The following is a 26,023-nucleotide window of genomic DNA, read 5'->3' on the forward strand; positions in this document are numbered from 1 at the left end:
AATCTTAAAATGCAACAAGTCAGCTGCATATTACAGCAGGAAATTTTCCACTTTGAGCTCCAAGATTGTTCTACAATGTGAAAGATTTGATTTCCCTTGCATCAGAAAGCAAGTWTCTTCTGTCTTTTCATTATCTTACATTTTCACTACAAAAGCAGTCCTATTGATCTCAGTGGCAGTGCTACATGAATATTAAGATTATTACAGTGTTAATTCATAGTCAGTATAAACACATAAGCAGTAGCTCTGTCAAGAATGAGCTTGGCAGATTCTGACCTACAATATAACTACAAATTACACTGACAATAACATGAAGATATAGGAAAAAAAAAATCCAGCTACAGCATGACTAGAAACTGCTGGAGAAGTGAATTGTATATGTTTCAAGAGGTAAATTACGTAAGATGCCTACACGTTCTTTGATTAAACACATTCTTTGTTCTAAATTTACTGGGCACAGATTTTAAATAACCTCTTCCCTCATTAATACAAAAAAGGATATCAAGAGTGTACTAATTACTAACTGCCATTCAGAGGGATCTCAGCAAGCTAAAGGAATAGGCCAAAAGGAACCTCCTGAACTACAATACAAAGAAATGCAAAGTCCTGCACATCAGAAGAAATACCCTCATGCACTGGTGCAGGTGGTGAAYTGACTAAGCAAGCTGCAGCTTTGTAGAAAAGGACCTGAAAGTCCTGGTGGACAACAACGTGAGTATGAGTCAGCAGTGTGCCCTGGTAGCAGTGAAAAACAACTCCATACTGGGCTGCATTAGCAAGCGTGCAGCCAGCAGTCAAAAGCAATCTTTATTCCCTTCTGCTTAGCACATGTGAGGCTGCATTTAGAGTATTGTATCCAGTTTTGGGATCCACAGTACAAGAGATACAGAACAACTGGTAAGAGTCCATCACAGGACCACTATGATAGTGACAGGAGTASAGCATATGAGAAGAGACCGAGAGAGATGGGTTTCTGTAGCTTGGAAAAGGTGAGGATATGGGGGATCTAATTGATATCGTCCACACTCCAAGCAGGATTACGGATGAAGTCAGTCTCTTCTCAGAGGCACTCAGTGAAAGGTCAAGAAGTAAGTAATTGTCACAAGTTACCAGAAGTCAAACCAACTGAACATAAAGGGGAAAAAAAAGTTCCTCACCATGAGAGTGATTAAGAACCAAAACAGTTTGCCCAGAGAGCTTGTAAAATCTTCATCTTTTGAGATTTTCAGTTATCAACTGAATAAAACCCTGAGCAACCCAGTCTAACTTTGAGGTTAGCCATGGTTGAAGCGGGAAGTCAGAGGAGATGCCTTCCAGATGTTCCTTCTCACCAAAATTATTCTATGATTTTCACTCACTAGCTCAGTCACTTTTACTAGCCAGCATTAAAGACATTAGAATACCATTTTGAACTTTCTTGAGATTTCTCTGAAAGAAAGGATAAGAAAGAAACTCCTAAATCAGTGCTGTGCTATTGCTGGAAACCACAATCCACTTCATAAAATCAGCTAAGCTCCACTCCACATTATGCTCCACRCTGTCTTCTGTTTTCCAGTCTGAATTTACTGATGGTCAATGGCAGTGAATCCTAAATTTGCTTCAATTTTATTAGCAAAATGATATCTTTTGCTCTAAGATCTATAACAAAAGTACTAAATAAGACTAGTAACTCTTTCTAACACAGCACCTCTTCTCACAACCTTTTGTCGCATCACCTTTGCTTAGGCCTTCACTTATCTTAAAGTTCTTGAAAAATGTCAGCTATTCTTGAACTAAAACTGAGTCAAAAATTCTTCATGTGATCAAGAATCATAACTTTGCTAGAATTCAGTAGAATAAATTAAATTTCCAGCATTTTACTGGTCTCGGAAAATTGGTTATTTTTTTCAAAGAAAAACATTTGGTTAGTTTACAGCCTGATTTGTCTTTGTTAAATCAATGCATTGTGTCCTRTGCATCCCACTTTCCCATCATTTCACTATTCTTCGTACTTTGAATTGATTCTCCTTTATTTGTCTGCACACTTCCATCTGCATTCAGCTGTTATTTGATCTTAAGTTCTAGTTGTAATCTCTTGAAACAATCGCTGTCCTTTTGCTCTAAATTTCTACATCACTTAATRCTGTGCTGTCCGGCTCCACAAATAAGGTTTTAAAAAACAGAAGGACTACAAATAAGTTTGAGTAGGTTCAAGGCTAGCTATGACAAAATTTCCCATTTTCCCACCATTTAATAAAACAATTCTRTGTTTGCCTATGCCAACAATAAAGCTTAATGTCGCTTTCTGAAACTTACTATGTATTCTCCAYTACTGAGCTGGAGAAGAGAAAAAACACCCTTTCAAAACTTGTAGTAAATGACACACCAATTATTGTATTTTTTTGAACACCACTAACTTTGTAGAATACAATAGAACATATGCATAATACCAAAAAGTGCCTCAGAGCAGAGGAAAAAAGGCCTTAAAGGTGTGAGGAAGGAAGAACCGATCAGTAGCTGACCATGCCATCACTGGAATCAAGATCAATTGCATTTGATAAAGCAATTGTGTTTATGCATATTTTGTCATTCAGCCACACTAAGCCTACACTAGATTCATTTAAAACAACCATTAGAGTTTTATCTTTATGCTGTAGTAAATATTCAAATGGCAGAATATTTCTTGAGATTTACTATACAGCCACAGTATTTCAGAAGARAAATTAATCTAATAGTTTGAACATAGTCTAAGAAAAAGAATAGCAAAAACATATCACAGAAGTGCATAGGCTAATTTTGATTCATCTTTCTGATCTTTTCTGTCATATTAGCATGTTTTTAATTAAAAGTATTTGTGCAGTGCTTATATTTCTGCAATATCTAAATAAACTTATCTTAGTTTATATCCACAGACTTTACCCAGTAGGTGTTACTGAATGATTATACAGTGAATATTTATTATTTCTTAATAGAATGGATTACACCAAAATCAGAGTGAAAGTTTTCTTCTGATAAAATACCAGAATTGTTTAAAAACTCAAGTGAGAATAAGGGTGAAATTTTGTTATCAGAAGCCTTGTTGAGCTCTCTAGAGAAAATCAGTCTTCCTGACAACTTTAAGCCATTCCACAACTGAGTTTTGCTTGAAAATGTCACATTGAACAGATACTTACATCTGAGAATTCCCATAACAGGTATCTAGAAATCTTCAGGGCATACAAACATTTGAACTGAAATATTTTAATGATATGACTGAAGTAGTAGTTACAGGGCAACAGGAATCAGTTTTCAGACAAAATCAATTCTCCTCAAAGATCATTCTAGAAATAGCAACCTTGAAAGAAAACTGCATCTAGACCTGACAAAGCAGGTGGTGGAAGATGCCACTGTTCATCAATAGGGATTTCCTCTTTTTGAGGGGAAAATCCAGAACAGATATAGTGTACACATCGGTTGGGATAAGTGTTCTGACAGTTTTGCACCGACTGCCACGGTCACTTCCTCAGATACAGCCTACAACGTTTGGAGCACACTATGTCTCGTGACACTGCRTACTGTATCAGACAGAAATACCAACAAACTTACTGTATGGGCAAGGACCAAGTACTTCAGCCTCTCACTAGTCCATTATGTTTTTTTTTAAAAAAAGCCAGACAGACCTGTATTTGTCAGCAGTTGACTTTGTGAATGACTAGTAGGATGATGCTGGATTTGTTCTGCTCATTCCCACTTAGAACAAAGAACCTCGGCGTGTCGGAAATCAGGGACCTCTACTGATTGATTAATTGATATTAATTGATTCCAACCAACTTCAGTCCGAGTGCCTTCATTTCCTCAAAACCCAACTTCTGTGCTCTGCAGTGTTGGACAAGATTTTAAAAAGTGAAATCAGCTGGGAGATAACTGGTTAGTCTCACATAGGGCCAGMTAAAGTGACTGACTGTACAGGAAAAAAAAAGTTAAAAACTTAGCAAAATGTAGGACATGAAACAACTCCTCAAAATTCTGTGGTCTATAATTGTCTGATAGAAAGAATGTTTAATAAGATACAACCCATGCTTTTATTCCTTCATAATACTTCCTATGCTGATATAACAGGCTTAAACTGATAAACCAAGATGCTAAAATGCCGCTACTCGTCACAGAATGGGTAAGGTTGGAGGGGRCCTCTGCAGATCATCTAGTSCAACCTCCCTGCTCAGGCAGGGTCACCTAGAGCATGTTAGTCAGGACCATCTGAAACCTTGCTTCTGTATCTGCCTGCTCTTCCCTGTTAACTACCCACTTTGTCTTTATTCTTCTTGGCTTTGTATTTGGCCTCACAGTGCTCAAAGGGTAATGTGCAATCTCTGTTTTTTCTTGAACTAACACATTTTTGCTTCTTCCTTAACCTTGTCAGGCAACATGTATTTTTTACACTGGCCTTCTAGTGCTATTTCCARTTCTAATATTGAATGCTACCATTTCTGCATTCAATTCTGATTAATAATTATGCTTGAATGTATTTTATTCATTGCATCCCAGAATTTTATTTAGTGTATTAAGAAAAAAAATCCAAGATAAAGAGAAACCAAGTAAGTTGTGTGTAAAAGCCCAACTGATTCAGTCAAACAAAAACTTGTTTTGGAATCCTTTTCGCAAGAAGAAGAAAAAAGTGTAAATGCTRTAAGCACCACCACCATATGCATGCAGTTACAGTCCCTCACAGCAGAGCTTCTAGTAGTGACACAGAGCTGCAACAGGATATTTCATTTCCAGAGTGTACAGCAATGTTGCTATACATTTCCTCTTGAAACTAAAATTCTGCAGAGGTGATCTCTTAAAGCTAACTTCCTATTTTATTTTCTAGTTCTATGGTACTAAATGTTCACTCTTTTGTTTAAAGCTTTACTTTTTCCTCTCAGTCCAACCTCCAGCCTCAACCTTGTGCTCTGTTCTCTCCACATATGTGTCTACAGCAGCAGAGCTGAGTCTTGCTAYTACCACCGTTCTGCGACCAGCAGGTCTTCAGCAGGCCTACGGCTCCTCCGCACTGAACAGTCTGCCCTGCCTTGCTAGAGATGGACATGTCAATGTGCACATCCTTGCAGCGCTGGAAAGCGAAAGTTCATGGCCCTTCCTTTCGCAATTGCTAGCATCATTCACACTGTCTGGCAAACAACTCACATTACCAACATGTTACAAAAAATGCACAGTATTTCTCATAAGATAGCATACCAGAACTGCTGTGACAGAAGCAGTAAGTCATTACTGAAACTGAATTCCCCCATCTAATACTTAACAATCACGTCTCTTCTTCATTTATCATTGTGGTACAAAATACAAATAATCTAGGGGTCACAAAATAAAGGTGAATTCTGATGACTATCATGTGCTCAGACACCAACACTGACACAGCAATTGTCAAACTGTACCTGTATTGGCAAAAGTAAGGTGAAATTTAACTTTCTCTCACGAAGAACTTAAAATCTACAGTTCATTTATTGCAAAGGGTGCCGTATTATTAACAGTAAAGCTCCTTTCCTTCCTCACAATAAACTGAATGGATTATTTACCTTTTTTAAAAAAATTATTTTTAAAGTACAAAGACTGCTTTTGTTAGAGAAATTAAATGCTTATGGCCAGCAGACAAGCTGTTGCCTGTGACCATTTGGTAGCACAGGACTACGGCTTCCTTCAGCACTACAACTTGCCACAGGAGAGAATGCTGGACAAAAAAAGCAGCAGCTTTCCACCAGTAACCCTTACTGGGAAGGAGAAGAGGAGAATATAGAATATTAGATTCATTGCTGGGATAAAAAAAAATCATTTAGAAAAGGATTGTCTACAAAATTGCACCATTAGAAGCAAAACACCACATAGCCCCACTCCTAAATGTTGACTGCATTACTGAAAACTCTCTGCCTCATCCATAGGAAAGAACTCAGTGTGCTAAGTGCTGTACCAATACCGAACAATTAATGACCTCTCCCAGAGAGCTTGCAACCTAAACACAAGGCAAAAGCCCAAATGTGGGGAGATGAGATAATTAGAAAGCACCAATAATCATCGATTACAAGGTCAGCATACCATCAACACCTCTACTGCTCACGTAGCTTTTGCTTTGGGAGGGTTGCTTTGCTTTGGCTTTTAAAGAATCRTGTTTGCTAGGAAAGCTTGATAAAAAATTGCTACTCTGCACTGCTAGGGAGAAGGAAATTACAGCAGGTAATAGGCAAAAATGTCTAGACTGGGGAAACATAAACTAGGTACAGCAGAGAAAGGAAACTTTGCAATTTCCCCAGTGGTCAATGCACAGCTGCATCATGCATCTGCCTGCCCCTTTCTCCTTAACCTCAAGGAGCAGGGAGGAAGAATAGAAAATTATATCTTAAGATCTTTATAACTAGGCTCATGGCGGCAGTAAGCCCTTCTGCCTCTTGGTAAACGTCTAGTAGCCAGAGAGCAGTGTGTTAGATCAGCTGGAGCTCAATATGCTGTTCTTAATCAAAGTACATTGTAGTAGTAGTCTAGTTCAGAGCAGGTGAAAACCTGAATCATCATGGCATCATCACAGAAAAAGACGGCACAAATTCTCAGTGGCTGAACAGCAATTTTTAATCAGAAATACTTCTAACAGAAGACAAAAGATACAGGCTTTGTCCTTGRCTGCTGAAGATCTAGGCATCCCCTGAAGGTTAAGGCTGACACACTGCTCTTCCTTTAGACCACTTGCTGTCTCTCACCAGATTCAGTAACGCTTTTTCCAGAGTCAAACCTTAAGCCAGCTGCCTTTCATTCAAGTCCTTATCTCACTTGGGCACTCAGATTTTTGAGTGATTTAGCAGTGTGCATTTGTTGAGAATTAACTGTTGAGCTGGGAGTTGTCAACCTTTATCACAGACGTAAAGAGAAGTCCACATAAAGGGAGACTGGGGAAAATCAGAACTTGTTTAGTTTTGAGAAGGGGCAGGAGTGTATGACACATGCACAGCTTCTGAATAAGGAATACTACGAGGATGTAGCTTTTGCTAATTTTACTCTCATGTGGAGGTGCACACAAAAAGAAATCGGGGCAACACATACAAATAGATGAAAAATAATCTTAAACAACACTTAACTGGCAGATATGCCTATCTAGCTGCCAAATTCACTAATTTCACAGCACTCAAATAGTACTACACAACAAGGAAATGACTGTGCCCTTTAGCATCAGAGTATGTTCCTCGCAGGTATCTGCAGATATGCTATAGAAGAAACTCTCCTCAAAGACTGTGCCACAAGTATATCAAATGAATTACCACATACTTCACAGAAATAAGTTTACTTTTTGGACCAGTAACAACAGATTAACTCTAGTTGATACACTGCCCTTCACTGGTTAACATCTAGMAGGAGGATAAGAAATCAAGCCTTCCTTAATGCCATTAGGGCTTCTGATCGGAGCAAATGAGRTGGTGTCTTCTCAAGCAATGGTTGTGCTCTCTCCATCAAATCAGTCTCCAAGCATGGACAGAGAGTGTGAGTTTAGAAGCCTGCAGGGTCAAAACTCTTTGAACAGTGATGGAGAGAGAAATATTTGCTCTAATTCCCTACCATCACTGAGTAACAAAATTTTTCACTCTTCTCCAGCAGCTAGTAAATCTATGCAAGCCCTATCAGTCATCAATACTATGTCTCTATTTCCTTAATGAAGACACTGCTGTACTACTAACAGTTGGCTTAACTTGGCTCAAACTCACAGCGGTACTAACGCAATTTTAACATTTATTCACTGACAGAGTTATAACAAATACAAATAATAACTAATTATGCACAGAATAAAATTAGGTATTGCTATCTTGATGAGAATTGAGATGACTCGGTCTCACCACTTTTCTTCCAAAACACTGAAAAGCAGTATAGGTATCTAAGCAGAGGTGAGGACAAACTAGCGAGGGGGTCTATTCTTACACGCTGCAAACGTAGTGAAAAACCTACTGCAGAAGTGAAGTGGCAGCAGATTCTGTGCTACATGTTCTTCTGCTTTATTAAGGACAGAAACTAATTTAAGCATTACATTTTGTTCCCATTTTCCCCCTTCCCTTCCTTTCTCCTTATAATACCCCCAACTTCACCTTGGGAAAGAATCCTCTTATAGCATGGCTTCTGCCTGGCCTAAAAGCCACTTACTTTCAGGACTTTTGTCCTTTGACAAAATGTCCTTTGAATGTTTTGCTGTGTTTAGACACCTTTGGAAAACAACACAAGTAAGGTTATACCACACAGAAACACAGTTATTCTGACTTCCATGACAATATGAAAAAACTTACTCAAGATAATAATTAGACACATGAATTAACAGTCAATACCTCGATTCTTTCAGAAACTTAGCTGACATGTCAGAACAGCAAAGCCATGTCATATTGCTTTACTTTACCATTAATTAGTCTAATGAACATTGAAGCCCCACTAGAGAGGATGAAGTTGTGACTCAGAGCAACAGATGTGGCTCTGATCTGAAATCTCTGAGGAGTGTCTGTGACAGTAACAGTCAGTCTGAAGAGCAGCACCATGGAAGAAGAAATTTCTGCCATGAAGGAAGAAATTAGTCCTTGAACGGCAGTTAATTTGTTCCAGATAAAGTATTTTGCTATTAGGAAAGGAAAATGTCTTTTTTGAAACCACAATGAATCCCCAAACAACTAAATCATTTCAGCTCTTCTGAGAATGTCTTGTATAGAAAGATACTGTAAATAGTAGTTGCTCATAAGCTCTTTGTAAGTATATTTAAATATAAAAAAGTAGTAAGCTAATGCATAGAACCTAAGAACACATACTTACATCAATAAGAATATTAAAATGTCAAATTTACATCTCATGCTTCTGTACATGATAGTAAAGCGTGCAGCAAGCATGGAATCATTGAGAGATTATGCAGTTAACYGAAGTCAAAAGACGATTTGCTGAAAAGATATGGCACAGATCAACTTTGATATCRTAAGAGAAGATGAAAGATAGTCCTTAGGTTTCTAACACCCAGACTGATGACAGTCATACTACAGTAGCCACCCTGAACAATTCTGCACGTACAATTAAGAATGCTAGAAGAGACTCATAGAGACCGAGAGCTTTTCAGGGGCTCAACTGCAAGTTCTTCCAAGCTTAAAACTAGCTCAAATGAGATTCATGACTGAGTTAGAGAAGCACGATGAATGAAATCCTGCCAGTTGTAATATGCACACTACAAACATACCACAGGACACTAAAACATGTCAGTAAACAGAAGGGCAGTAAATTGTTAGCCTGAGTAACACCATGTGCTTACAGCTGCTCACAAGCATATACTCCAGTGCAGTGTATCTAAGTCTTTGTCAAGAAGGACAGGAGACAGGATGCCATATTCTTTGCAGGAATCTACTGATTTCATTTTTCACTTTATCTGAATAATTTAAAAGTCCTAAATTAATTGGGAATCCAACATGGTCCATAGGATAAGCTTTCAGGGTTACTTAAGAAAAAAAATAAAGTGACATAACATCTTTATTGCTCTTTTACACAACATTTTGCTTCTGCATATTCTCCAGATAGCATTGCAGCAATGAGAGCTCAAGTGTCATCACAAACAACACACAGGTAACYGTAGAATCTTCACAAGGCAAAAATCTAAGCATAGTTCTGATAGCCTGCTAGGAAGAAGAAGGACAAGTGAACTAAGCTTCTAATTTTGGAATTAATTTTTTTGTCCAACAGATGCTTTACAGTATTTTTAAGCACTGTCCATCACAGCTTACATATTTTTCATGGATTTTTCATCCATCTGTATTTCTTGTTTTCCTCTTGTTCTCTAYTGTTAATCTCCTCTTCAGCATTGTCCAGTTTCCCTGTCACATCATTGTTTTCAGGAGTATGTAGTATTATTAAGAGAATTAAGAACTCTGAACTGGAGAGAAGTCCACCATCTCAAACTGCTTAGCTGTATTTGTTGATTGATTAACGTGCCTTTCTCTACTGAAGCATTTCCATAGATGGTGACATCTTTTACAGCTATGTACCACCAGTGAAAGCCACAGAAATTGCTCAAGTGCAACTGCAGATAGTTGGACAGAAGAATTTTTTTCAGAGATGCTTAAGAAAGAGATGATCAGAGAAGACTGCGTAGATCATATGAGAAGTTGTTTAAATTATCTTCTAGCTAGTATAAGTTAACAAAAGTCATAAGCAAACAAACAGTGAGATCCCAATAACTGTGGAAACGTGGCAGGTGTCTTGCAGAGACCGTGCCCCCTATCTCAGTGTAGTCAATCATTTTATATATATACATTTCTACAAGGACATCCTCYTTCTGCCTCTGTTCATAATTCTGGCCGTCCTCAAGTCTATTTTCCACAACGTGACAAAAATTGTAAATAAAATTGTTCTTTACTATCAGATATAAGCATTTAAATTCAAAATAGGACTATATACTTTGGAAAATACAATGAGCTAAGACTCGTTAATTTTACTTTTTCAAAGCTGTAATAAAGCAAATAGGATATAAAAGAATACTATACTGTATGCCAATTATCAAATTATAAATTTTTTAACACAATGATTATTTCTTTACAGTTATACAAAATAGTRTGAAAGCAAAGAAAGGAAAATGACTTGAAATGAGTGGGTATTTCCTCTAAGAGCAGTCCTATTTCACTAATGAGCCACTCTCCATTCTTACATGCATCAGAAACATACATTTGTCTTTTATTCTCACTTTAAACAAATGACATTAGGAGAATACATCACAACTTGAAAGAATTTTTWAATTAATTATTTAATCAAATTATTAAATTTTAATTAAAATTGATGAAAAATCTGTTATTTTTGGAACATGCAATTGAAAAAGTAACATCACTAGCAAACATAATATACAATTCTCCTACTTATTAAGATCCCTTTTTTTTCAATTCTGTGTGCAAATTGTATAGAGCTGCCAACTCACCACAGAGGTAAGATTTCTTTCAGTGCTTTGAATATTTCTGTAGTATTAAACTATGGGTAAATTCTCTTTTAGTCCCTTATTCCCTTGAGATTTGAAAAGGTCACATCCAAACTAATGTAAAAAATAGCCAAACTGGTCTGAGTTATACTGAGATTGTACCTGGCTCCTTACAGCCTTTAACGCAAAAGCAATGAAATACTGCTTTTACCTCCTTCCTTCTTTCATCCACCTACAAAGGCAACAAGTATTGCTTTAGTGCACAGAAAGATCTATTTCTCAGTATTTTAATGGGCAACATTTCCAGGGGTGAGTGCACATACAAGGTATGTTTGTCTCGCCTCACATGAGGTAGGTCAGAAAAAACAAGAGGAAAGCCAGGACTTGCCCCCTTTTTCACCCAGCACAAAGGTCCCCCCTCCTATTGAAGCACAGTGAGCCTTACATTGCAGACATTATCCCTACTGGATCTTGTGCAGCTATAGACAATTTGCCTTGAAAGTAGCAAACTGAGGAGGCAATTTTGAATATAAATATCTCCTCGGAGTTTCTGTCAACTTTTGATTGTTTTCCAGAACAAATTTCATTATTTTTGTGCTAGATAYAAGATTTACACACCTAAAGTTGACAACATCAAGTTGCAGCCTTACAAAGTTTTGCTGCTGTTTTCTTCCCCCAGTAAGTAAACTTGCTGCAGAAATAATACAATCRGGTAAGTAGAAACAGGCAACAAAGTGAGGAAAAGGATCCCCAAGCATCTTATCTGACTATATTTCTTGTGGTTTTGTAAGGCTTTCCCTTCTTTTTTTTTTTTTTTTAAAGGATCTTCTATTCATTATTCTGTTAAAAATTTAAGTGAAGGAAGGGGCTTTCTGAAAAACAGAGGTTTGAATCAGCAATCTAGTATTATTCTGATCTACTTTTTCCTTGTGAAATGTAGAAAATAATTCACTTCCTCTGAAAAATGCATTCAGGTCTGCTGATAATAACATAGTCTCACAAATTTCCTGTATTTCCAGGATGTCTGTAAAACATGTCATCTTGGAAGGGTACAATGTACAAGTGACTATTAAAAAAGAACTAAAATACCACAAAAAAGGACTTTGTTCTTTTATGAAAATGTTGGAAATCACTAAATGAAGTGTTATTAGCTTGCATAGAATTGTTAGTACTTTGGGGTGGGCCCACAAAACCCAAAACATACAATTTTTTTAAGCTGTCACGAATTTCTCACCTAGCTAGACTCAAATTGTGCCTCATCAGGCTTCCCTTCAGCTCTGGTAACATGTATCTTCAAAGAAACTATAGAAAATAGCCAGAAACTCCAGAGACAAGAAGCAAAGACCAGAGCCATCATCTCTAGGYACTAAAAGGACTTTCTACAGTTCTACATAGTTTCTGTATGCCGACCGGCTGGTTATACTGACACCCTCACTCCCTTGCTGGACTCTCCATCTTAACATTTTCCCCATTCCTGCCCCTTTATACCCTCTTCTTTGCTGGCTTTACACATAGCATTCTTTCTTACTATATTGAGAAATTAAGAGGCTCTTTTTTTTTTCCTTCCATTTGGTGACTGTGTTTCCTACTGCACCTTMTATTTGGTTGGTTTTGACCACAGTAGACTTTGTGTTGCCATGTTTTACTTATGATCCATTTCTGGACTGTTTACATCTACGGTAAATTGTTGCATGATCCATAACCTTTCAATTTTTTTCCTTTTCGCTCAGCCTCTGTCGCATAAGACAGCTTGACTAGCCTGCAGTGGTTTAACTCATATTGACAGACTCCGAAGAATCCAATTTACAGAACTGGTTCCTATGCCCTTAAAGTAAAGGTGAATAAACAGACCTAAAGGGCATCTTACCTCTTGCTCTATGTTTGAATGGGATCAGTAATATATTTCACCAAGGTTTTTATGCTGCTGTATTGGGCAGCATCCAATTAAGTGACCTTTTGTAGTTTCATTCTCTGCCTTTTCACGATGCCTTATATTGTGAGCTTTGAATTGTTTCATACCTGTATATTCCTTGTTTTGCATTTAAGGAGCTAATACACACCATTTCATCACTAAGCATATGGTCCAACATTTGAATAATACATGCCCTCTAGGTTTTCACAAGTGAGCAAACCTACYAGGTAAACAAAATCCACTCCCCTTACAATTCCACTGTAGCGTAAGGAAAAAAGAATTAAATTAGTSAACTTGCTGCACGGTTTCCTAACAAGTTTTCGAAGCCAGTAATGAAATACTTGACTGAGGAAGAGCACTTGCTGGAGATAATGAAAATATACAAATTAACAAAATTATGCCTACTAAACATTAACAACTGTACTTGAAAGAAATTATTACAATATTATGAGAGTAGTACTAACACAGGTATTAGAGAGGTAATAACACAGGAAAAACTGTTAGAGACAGAATTGAGTTCTGGAAGCTATCTAGRCAAGCAATATCTTTTTTAAAAAAGGGGGTTACTATTTAGGGAACATCCTCCAGCAATCATTCGTGAATGATTTATGAACATTGCTACTCTGACTTCACTTCATTACTTGGCTTTATGTATGAACAACATTAATGAGACGCATTTCATTGACTTATCAACAGCTACAACGTGTACGCACAACATGTAAAACAGAGCCATTTTACTTCTCACATAATTGTTTTACTACAATAGCTAATAACCCAAGCCATATGTTTCAACAAAGACTTTGCTCCCACCCACACAGTTCACACATTTCCTCCTGCATGGCCCTGCAGTGAAGTTAATACTGAATTTGTGACATGAGAGTTATTACCAAGGCAACAGATAGAAATAATATGACTTCACTACAGGCAAAAGCAGGAAGTTGAAAAAAAAAGAAAAAGGAAAAAAAATAGGAAAAACTTTTATTAAGGATGCAAAACCTTCAATAATGACAAGAGGAATGACTGAAAATACTATTTGTTTGATTACATTTCTTCTTTAAATAAATACCTTCCTTTTAAGCTTTCTCCAAAATGACAGCCCTTCTTTAAATATAGTTTCACAATCTCAAGAACTGTAGGAACTAATTTTATCACCTACTATTTTAAAAATAYACTAAGACAAAAATGTATTTATGATTAGTGGGATTGTTGTCTTTCAATATTTTAATAAAAATGTCTCCGCATTCTGGCTAGTTTACCACTTATAGCTACCTAAACATGTATGAAGAAMTGGAGCGGAAAAAGATGCACATAGTCCCCTGGGTCAGATTTTATTAAAAAGAAAATATGTTCCAAATCAGAAGACAGACAGTAGAATCTCCTACAAAAATAAATTGGTAATATTAACTTTCATATAGTTCTTTGAAAAGAACATGTTACAAAAAAATTAATATTATCAAATGAAGATGTTACAAGCCTTTGTATTAGTAACATTCAACGTAAGACTTGAAAGGAATTTCTTTCTGTGAAAGTATCTACACTGAAAAAATTAAGATTGGGTTGGGTTATTAGTAGGGGTAGATGTTTTTTGAAGTGCCAGTTAAAACTCAGAAAAACCTTTTTTAACCATTTATTTTTTAAAAACGTTTCAGAAATAACACAACCACCAGCCAAGGCCTGCCTCTAGTAGATGACTGAGAATCATAAAGTGCTGCTGCCATGGTATGAGGTTTATTTTCACTTGTGCTATTGCATGCTTCAGGATATATTTTTCTAGCTAATAACCCAAGAGAGAAGTCTGCAACAATAAAGAAGAAAAATGGAAAAAAATTCATATGGTTGTTCTTCAACTCATTAAGATATTCAAGGTCCAGCTTTGGGAGAAAAAAGAAAAAAAAAAAGTGTTCAGCACCAATGAAATCAGCAGGAGACTAATACTTAAATAGCTTTGAAATAGAATTAGACCCTCRAGTTAACCAGCAAATATAACACCTGCAGCTCCTCATTCCTGAGCTGCTGAACCTGCTTCCTCTGCAGTTCCAGAGACCTTCTRTAGCTTATATTTAAACATTAAAAAATTATAAAGCAAACAAACATGAAGCTCAAGACCCTTTAATGCATTTGGCAATCTGGGATGTTTTTGCTTTGTTTGGGGTTTTTTATTCTGTTCTTCTGTTTCTTAGGTCTTTGATAATACTTTTCTGGAAAAAAATGGATAGTGTACCAGAATTACCAGGACACAAGTGGCACATAAAAATTTCACTTAAAGGAAAGGGCATTTTTTATTAAAAAAGAACGTGAACTAACACTTCTGCCTTGTAGTTTATGCCTACTAATTCCAGTTTATAAACACCAAAAAACTGTTATTTCTAATACATTCTCTATTGCTGTAACTTCTTAAGATTAAGCAATTGGAAATTATGAGTGTTTCCAGCCCCCCTCAAGAGATGCTCTCAGTCTGGTATTTTTAAGAAGTAAACTATGTTCTTATAATCATTCTAGATTTTACTTTTCTTAATTTCATCCCATTACTCTTGTTACGTAACAACTTGAATTACTTCCCGCACTTTTCTGGTATTCATCCTTCAAAATTTTTTATATCTGAACTACCTGTTCTTTCATCTCTAATGCAAGACAARGATGTATTTTTAAAAGCTATCCTCCAAAAGCTTTGGCTAGTTTGTTTGACAAAACAAGCAGCTTTTTAAATAAAATGAACATTTCACAGCTTTAATCTAGCTAACAACTCCATTATGCTTTGTTTGTTTTGCATTCTTTTTTTCCCTTTAAGTGTGATTTTTTTCTTTTTCATTTCAAATTTTCAAATGGAATACAAACACAAAATGCATCACTGCGTGCAGTGAACAGGTATCAGCAGTGAGAAGCTCAAGCCTGAGATAGAACCTCAAAGTTTTACATTCCGCATTGCCCAAACAGCCCAAGCCACAGTCACACTTGTATTGTTTTCTGGAGGCTTTTTTTTTTATATAATGAATTACAAATTCATAACTACAAACTGAATCAGGTTATTTTCTGACAATCATACAAGGTCAGAAAAACAAAAAAAGGAAGATTTCCTGTTTTTTTTTTTAATCTGTAACTCTTGGTTTGAAATTAACATATTGTGGTTTTAGTGCTATCACCACTGTTACACAATTGATATTTTTACAGCTTCATTTTAGGATATCAGCCCCGGCACTCTGTCCAACCAGATTTACCCCCTTACTAGTATCCTAAACACCCTTTCAAAATTGGCTAGAACGATAAATCACAGCCTGCAGAGTTAAATCATGAAACCCTTAAGCTGCCGGGATGTAAGCACAGTTGTACATATTGCTCAAGATTTTGTAGAGTATCTCCAACAAGTACATACAAGACTATTTAAGAAAAATCTTTCACTTTATAAATAGAACTTCTGAAGCACAAGCTGAAACACAACTCATGATACAAAGATTTTAGCAATATATTGCAGCCTTGCAAATTTTCAAATTTACTGAACTGCCTTCTTGAAGCAGGCCTTTTATTTTGTGTTTTCAGTCTCTCTAGAAATCAAGCACTCCTCTACTTATCAACTATGTTACTCAAGATACTTTCCCGTTTAACACACTCAACTAGTTTCTTCTTATTGTTTAGACTCAAATAAAGAAGCGCATCCCCTAGCGTTAGCTATCTCTACCTCTGTATTAGATGCCAGCACATTTCCACTGGAATGACTATAAACGCTCTGTTTCTAGACCAATATTTAGGAGGTTTTAGTCCCTCAGAGATATGGGGCCCTAATCTTCAGATAATTCTACTAGATAAATAAAAAGAGACAACAGAAGAAAAAAAAAGAGCAAAATTATAGAATCATAGAATCAGTAAGGTTGGAAGGGACCTCTGGAGAAAACACCCTCAGTCATCCCATCTTTCTGATCTGCAATTCAGAAGTACATAAAAACCCCACCCTGGTGTCTATCTTYCTGGCGTTACCACGGGCTCTCACTAGTGCCCTCTTCCCTTGTATCCAGGGCCTCAAAGCAGGCACGTCTCTCTCTGAGGTATGAGGCAGCACTGACGTTTCCCTCCCTCTAGTGTCCTTTCACTCAACAAGATACATTCGTCTGCGTCATTATTCCACTCAGTCTTATGGTATACCAACTTAGCACAACATAAAGCAAAGAACTGAGACTTCTAGCTCTTTAATCCTCTTTATTCCTCACCAGAAGTACAGTTGAACCTCAGAGTATCCAAGAACAAATTGAGGAGACAAGTTATTGGCCGTGCAAAGATGAAGTTCACATGGCAGGCTACTTGGCAWTTACTGTGGCTCAATTTAAATCTAAATGCAGACTACAGTAAAAGATACATCATTCTTTAATGAACACTATGCAACTTGGACGATATTTTAACACTGTGGGGTTTTGTTTGCTTTTTTGGAAGACCAGATTACTTTTTGGCTTTTGCTTTAAAATGCATAACCAGAATACACAATAGAAAGGTATACAACCTAAAAATGATGTTTAAATACAAAACACAAGAAAAATGAGAGCCACAACCACATTTTTGAACACAGTCTTTCTTCACGGATGTCAAGATTTCTTTTCCAGTATCCAGATGAACAGTCAATAGTCTAGTAGAATCTCATTATTACCTTCCAATGACTAACTTATTAATTATTAACCTGGGAGAGGCTTTCTAGAGTTGCTGAAGCTTATGGAGGAATAAGTCTTTCAGAAACAACTCTATTATTGTTGTTGTTACTTTTTCATTCAGACAACTGAAGGTTGTTTCTGCTTTTGTTGTTATTTTCAAAACACCTGGAAAAGTTCTTATTAAATGGTATTTATCYACTGATCTTCAAGGAAAACACCCAAGGTTTATTTGTACTGTCAACTTCCTCTACTGCCTATTGAGAAGAGAAGGGAAAAGGGAGAARGGAACTGGAATTCAAAGTAGGATTTCACCATCTCAGCTTTTGCAGGTTGAGTCATGCATTCTTGCCAAGTTAGCTATCCACAGACGCAGAAACAGAGCAAGAGACCTGCTTGAGCCTAAGGCTGCAGACAGGTGAATACTGTCTAATGCTCACTTAAGCTAACAGAAGTGAASGTTTACAGCTCCTTTCAGGTTCAAGCTCCGTAACTGCTGTACAACAGACCTGGCCATTTAACCTACCAGGAAATGTTCTTTGGCACCATTAAACTTCCTTCTAACATCTATTAAACTTCAAAAGTATCCTGGCTTCTTTCCAGTCTCAGTCCTCTTCTCTGTCCCGTATTTTTTATTCTCATTTATATTCAGTACTACATTCGTTCACTTTTCATGTTAATTGTTTTAATATTCTTAACTTTTCTTCAAACCCTCAATTTCCGCCTGTTACATAACCTCCTTTTGTCTTTTTCTTCTTTCAGCTTTTTTTTTTCCTCCCTCATTACTCTGAGCTTTCTTCCTCCTCTATATAATATTTTCTTCCGCTCCCCACTTCTTGCCAGCTGGAGAAGGATGCTTGTTTTTATCATCTCATCTTTTTTGTTCTTCTGTTTGCTTGCACAGATTAAAAGAACAAGGCTGTTACAGCTTGAAAGTGTTTGTGGACCAAATCCAAAACCAGATATATTTTACATGTGAATTCACTTAACTTTTAAGAGATGCAAGGATATTTTAACAGTAACAGAACATTTTATTAACTAGGAATAAMAGGTTACATACGCTAGTGAAAATCCAAGTGGAAAAAAAGCAGAAGTCCATAAGCTATCTTTGTTGACATGGTATACCACATTTTGGTTGCAAAAGCTTTTCTAACACCGTACGAAAAGATAATAGCAAATGTCTAAATTAGCATCACATCAAGAATACTGTTTCAACTGCAAAACAAAATATTTTGTTTGGCTTTAATCAAGTCTGCTTCTCTTAAAGTTCTGTGAGCATATGACTAATTAAGATGATACAGCTGCCTCTTAAGTCTTATTGAGCTAAGACRTTACAGATTTACAGTCTTGAGGACATAGAGAGCTTATGTGAATGCGCATCAGCTAGCTTAGAATTAGCTAGTCTCAAGGACAGAAGAAGAAATTCTGGCATAGGTCACAAAACCTTGATGCAGTCCAGAGTGAACACATGCACGACAAAATAACACTGAGTTGCCTCCTGTAATGGCTAAATTACTGCTTAGTACTGAAGTTAATTTAGGATTTTCCAATAGCTTTTTTCACTATGGTTTGTTTTGACTGCACTGAGGCTGCACAGTATCAGGACTGTTTTCAGAAGTGATAGTCCTGCTGGGACTTGAGCATATAGCTAAAGCATTGATCTACACTGTGCTTTTCATCGAACAATCTGAAATAGTCAAATACTTCAACATACAAAAGAGAAAAACAGATTTTTGCATAAGATTTTTAGAAGTAACTGACAGGGAAACTTATCTTGAAATTTCACCTTGAAAACTGTCCTTCTCCCCCAGGTTTCAACTATGTGTCACTGTAGGCTTGAAAATATCTGCACATCTGTGATTCAGCAAAATTCTTGGGTATATTGTTATTAACTACCTAATTTGCAGTAAGTGCTACTCTGGAATACAACCTCTTTCACCTGATCTTCGTTTGGTATCCTGCCAGATGGATTTTTGACTCTAGACTTGAAAGATTGAACTTCTGCTTTTAAGATGAGAAAATYTCCAAATGGTAAAAAATCCAAAACTTGAACCCTTTCCAACTTGCTTGCACTACTGTTAGAGATGCTTGTCTAAAGCTGCATGCAATTAKATTTCATAAGTCAATTAACCTGGTAAAAAGGAAATATTTTTTCTACTTGAGGCCCTGTATTACAGCATTGTCAGCATTGGCATTTTCAGGACAAAAAAGGAAGCAAAACAATAGGTCAGTGAGCTTTATTCTATTACTAACTAAATTTAGCATACCAGAATCTGTTTGCAAGAGTTACAGTCTCCCTTGCCTATTTTTACTTTTTCTTTCTTTTTTAGATCCACCTCCTTGAAGCAGAAATTGCTCTGCAAGCAGTTCTCAAATCCAGGGGCTTCCTACTCATGCCCAGAGCTTCGGGATGTCATGTACATATTCAGCTGATTCAAATATAACATGAAAATATTTCTTTGTGCCAAACTAAATCAACTTCATGGATAAAGCACAGTCCTCAAGAACTCTCACARAAGATTTTATTATACAGACTTTCTTTATTGCAGCTGTCACTGGATTCACTACTGATAACTCAAGTTTTAACTTGAAAATATGCAGACTGTGAAACCYTGAGCATTTGAAGCTCCTGATTTTTGTTGCGGTTTGCATGGATTTCTTTTATTTTTTTTTCCTGCTTTTTAGGATCTCCTCTGCTCCTGGAGACACTGTGTGATCGCTTTTAGACCCCTGCAAAATTCCTCTGTATAATTCCACTATTAACAGAAGGCCTCCTCTCGAGTACTGTGTCTGGTTCTAGGCTCCCCAGTACAAGAGAAACATGGAGCTACCGGAGCAAGTCCAGCAAAGTGCTTCTAAGATGATTAAGAGACTGGAGCATCTCTTCTATGAGAAAAGGCTGAGAGAGCTGGGTTTATTCAGCCTGGACAAAAGAAGACTGAGAGGGGATCTTATCAATATGTATAAGTATCTGTAGGAAGGGTGTAGAGAGGATGGGACCAGATTCTGCTCAGTAGTGTCCAGCAATAGGACAAGAGGCAACAGGCACAAACRGAAACACARGAAGTTCTCTCTGAACATGAGGAAAAACTTCTTTMCTGTCAGAGGGACTGAGCACTGGCACAGGTTGCCCAGAGAGGTTGTGGAGTCTCCTTCCTTGGAGATACTCAAAAGCAGTATGGACATAATGCTGGGCAACATGCTGTAGGTGATCCTCCTTGAGCAGGGAGGTGGGACTAGATGATCTCCATAAGTCCCTTCCAACCTCAACAACTCTGTGATTTCTGAGAATCTCTATGCAAGTAAACCATCAATAGACAGCTGCCTCCTTGTGCTTCAAAAACTTCCTTTCATAGGAAAACATTTATCCTGCAAAATCTGGTAWCTCCAAATTCAGTTATACTGGATTATTAAAATACTGGATGCCTCAAATGGTTTACAAGTCAGTCATTTAACAACAGYGCCTTCATATGTTTACTATAGGCATTTTTATATTTTAAAGCTAAGATTCAACTATATTTTATAATTGTAATYCTGTCCTCCTTCACATAAACAAGTAGATTAATTCCAAAATATTTGTAAAGCATCCCACATCGTAAGGGTCTTGAGATTTTAAAGCACGTGAAGTTTAAGATAAGCAAAGTCAGTCCACCAGAGTCATAAACCTTGTGAACATTTTTTGTTCTGTCACAGTAAGACTTCCTAAAGAAGAATCAAAATGTGAGAATGGCTGTCCTAGGCCAGAGACTGTATCCACAACATGTTTAATAACACTACAATAATTTTTATTTCATTAGTTTCCCTAATTAATTTCTAAAATTATTTGTACTTTTGACATCTGTAATACCAGACTGTCATCTGATGTCATCGCTGCATTTGTAGAGAACTAGCCATAACTCCAAGATCTCCTTCATGAATGGTACCACTTAATTTAGATTTCCACGCATGTTAGTTACAAGTCCAGTTCCTTCCTACAAGCATTATTGTGCATCTAACACATTYGCCAGTTTATTAATTCTTCATTTTKCRTCATATTCCCACAACTCTTTATTATTACARCTTTGGGGGTTTTACTCTCATGAACAGTATATAAGCACAAGCTGTTTCTTTCCTGTTTAGCCCCCTTCACAGTTTGTTTATTAATTGGACAGCAAAGATCTCTGCTTAGAGGTCAGTAGGATTCTACTGTTGGCTTTCTTCCATTGTAAAGATGGATCATTTTTTCTTATCCTTTGTTTCATATCTCAACAAGTTATTAAGCCATGAGAGGACTTCCCTCTTACTTTTGTGACTGTCCAGTTTCTTCAAGAAACTTTGGCAACACACATYATAAGCTAGGAAGATTAGTTCATATGGTTCTAGCATGACCATAAACTCAAACATCTCCAATGGATATGAAGCTATGATATCTCTACAATAGACACACCGGCTCTTTATAATAATTATATGCTCCCCATCTGCATGTTCATTTTTCATATTTGTAACCACACTTCTCATTTTATTCCATGACAATTTCAACTAATTTTGATCAGCACAGGATTCAAACTTCCTGGGCTCAATGCAACACTCTTCCTCCYCCATCAAAATTACACTACTCCTTTGATACCAAGACAATCTAAACAACACGTTAAATGCTGAAGTTCCAAATTTGATGATTTTGTATTTGACTTACTCCCAGCCTGCTGGGTAGAAGCTGATTAGTCTATGCAATCTGTTACTATTCATTTTATCGGTTTGTTTGAAGATCTTTTTCCCCTTGGCATTTCAATTTGAAACAGATCTCTGACACGTCTTTAGTAAACTCCAGCGTGGGAACTTCCATACTCCCTCCAGTGTTAACAGAGATGCTACATTAGCCTTAGATTTGTCTTTTGTTAGTGTTCTCRTTATGTCTGGACCATTAGTGGACCTAGAGATGCTGTTTGGTCTCTTGCTTCTAATGTGCCTGAAGAATTCCTCAAAGCTCTTTTTCTGCCTGTCTTCTGTTTTTCACACACAACCTACCAGCTATGCATGCTTCTGTTTTCCTCATTTAGCAACACTCTCTACTTTGTAAAGCATCTTCCTTCACCTGTTACAGATTTTCCTTCTCTGTAGTTTAACAATCAGTTTAAGTTTTTTCCCCTTATGACAGATTTTTGATACTTAAGACTTTAAATATGGTATCTCTTGATACCACTGAAAGTTTTACCCTTTTAGTTGCTCCTTTTAAYGACTTTCCCACAAGCTTCCGTATTTAAATGTAAAACATTCTATGAGACGTTACTGTAATATTTACACTTGATCTTAAAACAATATGGGATGTGCATTTATATAGTTACTCTTGTAGGCTGGATCAACAGTAACTTCACCTTAAACAAGGTCTTGCACACTGCACATTTACCAAGAGCTACTTATCTTGTGAGCTGACAACTTACAAAAAAAAAATGAATAAATTGTGTTCATCTCTACATTCACTGAGTCTTCCTACAGGTAATGGAACCGTATGATAATGGAAAATGTTTCTTTCTTTGGTATCTGTTACCTGCTTAAGCACTTCACAATAATTTTCCATCTTCTTTGCATGGTCAACAGTCTAGCCTTCACTGTATTTTGACCTATTTTCACATAAATCAAATCCATGAGTACTTTCAGATCTAGACTTGCATATAGACGCTTGACTGTAAACTGACATAGACTATCACATCTACACATCACTACAGTCTGCACTGTCATTTCTTAACAAATGTCTATCCTTGTATTAGTAACTTCCCGAGATGCCTAGTATGTCAAAATGCAGACTTAAAACCAGGCATTCCAGCTCGCTYGCTCACTCCATTGTTCTCATTTCAGATTTTGTCTAGATGGCTGTAAACAATTGCTATTGGCCTAACTGTCTGCTTTTATATTTTAAAAAGAGGAGAAAGCAACAAATACATACATGACGGTGTTAATCCCTGACAGTTGTTGAAACATCTGCAGACCACAACCCACAATTAAGGCTCTTCGAGTTGGGGGATATGTTAGCATTCTGCAGATCACAGGTCCACCTTAAAAACAAACAAATAAAAGAATACATAATAGTTCTTAAATGTTTTCTATCAAGACAATGTTCCCAAGCATAAGTTTTTTTAACTTCATTTTTGATACAAACTGGGATTCTTTCAATTATTTTTGAATACCTTTACCATTTCAGTTCTTTGCTGCACTGTACTAAAAAGATGATTTTTCAGGAAGCATAGGCACAACATGTAACAATTATTTGGTCAAAGCATATATAGTATTATTGACRACACATGTACAGCTCTCCTATATTCTACTGACATTAACACATTGCACATTTGTTACAACTGGATATGCTGTTTCAAATTCCTTCAAAGAGTCACTTCTGATCCGTTTCTAAAAGCTGCCACTCTTGTTGAGAAGTTATTTCAGAAATGCCACTGCTCACTGCTGAGATCTGGATCTTGCAGATAAAATTTTCCTCAAAGACCCACAAAAACAATTTATAAAAAACAGTKGCAAGTATGGGTGTTTTGTGGTGTGGGATAGATCTGTGCATGTAGTGTAGTGTAGTATCTAGGTGTAAGGTCAGCAGAGGGAATGTAAATTATTTTTTTTCTACATCTTTGGTAGCACTGGGATGAGGCTACATTCAAAAAAGCAGAAAACTGTCTTAAGGGAAAGGAAAACCAACATTTCTGGCAGATAGGAAAAGTTTCCTTCTTTGTTAATTTTAAATTTTCAAAATATCYTACAAACAATGCAATACAGAAAATTCTATGAATCAGGTAAAAATAAAAAATATTTGACTCCATTATTTAGTTGAATTTACTTCTGTCCAGAATTTCATTTAGGCTAAAACATATTCAGGTGAAAAATTTTAAGTTTTATATCTTATCTAATTTGGTACACCTACTTGGAGCAACTAATAAAGGTCACAATATATACAATCTCAAAATAGTTGCCATCAAATAATAAAAAGCTTAATAGAATTCGTATCTGGAGCCCAAGACCACCTATATTTTAYGTTTACATTTTTACATTTTCCTCCAAGTCCATCCTGAATACACAGAAATATATTAAATGTATTGATTCAATATAAAAATCTATAGACGTCAGTTAATGAAGAAAGATTTACATCAGAGAGTTTCAATTTCAGAAAGCTGGCCACGGATGAAGAGTTTCAATAGGAAAACCTGATAAACAAGTTTCGATAAAAATTTTCTCATTCAAAGGTAGTCAAACCTGCCTGGGGAAGAGCCGTTCTCATAAAAATTTACAGTGTTCACATGCCATTTGTATTATCACTTAACTTCCCCGTCTTTATCATTAACAGTAGAATCCTATATGGCAAACTGTCCACACGACATATATACAATGGCGAACGTCACTAACGTATAGACAGTACACAGGTCTGCCTACCCTGCAATATAGCCACATCACTACCTCTGTTTCAGTTCATAAGGAACATACGTGAGTTTTTTTAGCAATTCCTGATCCACTCAGATATTTGATGATTTGATTGAAGTTCTACAAGCCTCTAGTCCCAATAAAGCATTGCACAAAACAATTGAAAAGAAGGCATTAAAAWGAATAGCTAGAAATTAAAGCAGCTGTTCCCAAACAGTGGGTTGCAACTCAGATGGAGTCAGGAACACTTAACAAATTTAATCACAAATATCCGTCTGTAGGCCTGAAAGTGGGTCCCTGCAGAAAGTTTAGGACTTCACATCAAACTCTTTCTGTGCTTTAGGCTTTCAGAGCATCCAGTCAGCTAAATTCAGTAAGTATTTGTAATTTTTTCATATTGCTGACTAATAGTATCATATACGTGATGTTGAAAACATCATGCTGATTTATGTCAGAGAATGAAAAGTTTCACTACAAGTCTGTGCCATGGCAACTGCACATCTTAGTAGGCATACCAAAAATTAAAGGACTTTCTTTCATAAGTTCACAGCCCTCAGGTTTACAAACAAAYAAACAGAAATCAAGTAAAAGACATCGTTAATCTCTATATTAAATGAGCTTTGCAAATTAACTTCAAAGCCCAAAGGGCTCCTGCTGTTTGTAAGATGAGTGTTTTTAAATCAGAAATTGTATGAAACTTTTTATTAAAATCATCTCGCCCTAGAACTACATGTATTATTCTTGCGTTTTCCTATATTCACTCCTGCCACTGAAATTAAAGTTGCTCTTGATCACAGAGCTATCATAGCGATAAATCCTAGCCCTTCATATCCCAAATATTGGGAACAGGACCAACCACTAACTAATGAGCTACATTCTCAGACAGGACTGTACAGGAGAGAGAAAAGAGCTTTCCCCATCCTTACTTGAGTTAATATACAACTATCTTAAAACTAAACAAAAAAAGGCTAAACACAGATGTTAACAGTGGAGAATGGTTTTTAAATAGAATCTTTAAAATGAAGTCTTCCGAATTACTGAATGCATTTTTCTTTTGAAAATAAGCCTGATGAAAACTGAAATTGATTTACAAGTCTCTGATAACTCTTAAATTTACTGTTATCTATTGCAATACATTAAAATAGCAAAAGCAATAAAATCAAAAAAAACCCTTTAAAT

The 26,023-nt window shown here is 36.6% G+C and overlaps 1 protein-coding gene across 1 annotated transcript in view; it reads right to left on the minus strand.

Annotated features, from left to right (window-relative positions):
* Nucleotides 1-26,023, minus strand: part of SLC2A13 (solute carrier family 2 member 13) — a 146,762-nt gene that overhangs the window by 65,586 nt on the left and 55,153 nt on the right. Inside the window, exon 4 of the mRNA XM_085297865.1 lies at nt 23,373-23,481. Coding sequence (XP_085153991.1) covers nt 23,373-23,481 — 109 coding nt within the window. The remainder of the gene's footprint in view (nt 1-23,372; nt 23,482-26,023) is intronic.

The sequence above is a fragment of the Rhea americana genome, unplaced genomic scaffold (assembly GCF_003343005.1).
Source record: "Rhea americana isolate MKP2758 unplaced genomic scaffold, rheAme1 scaffold_1, whole genome shotgun sequence".
NCBI lineage: Eukaryota > Metazoa > Chordata > Aves > Rheiformes > Rheidae > Rhea > Rhea americana.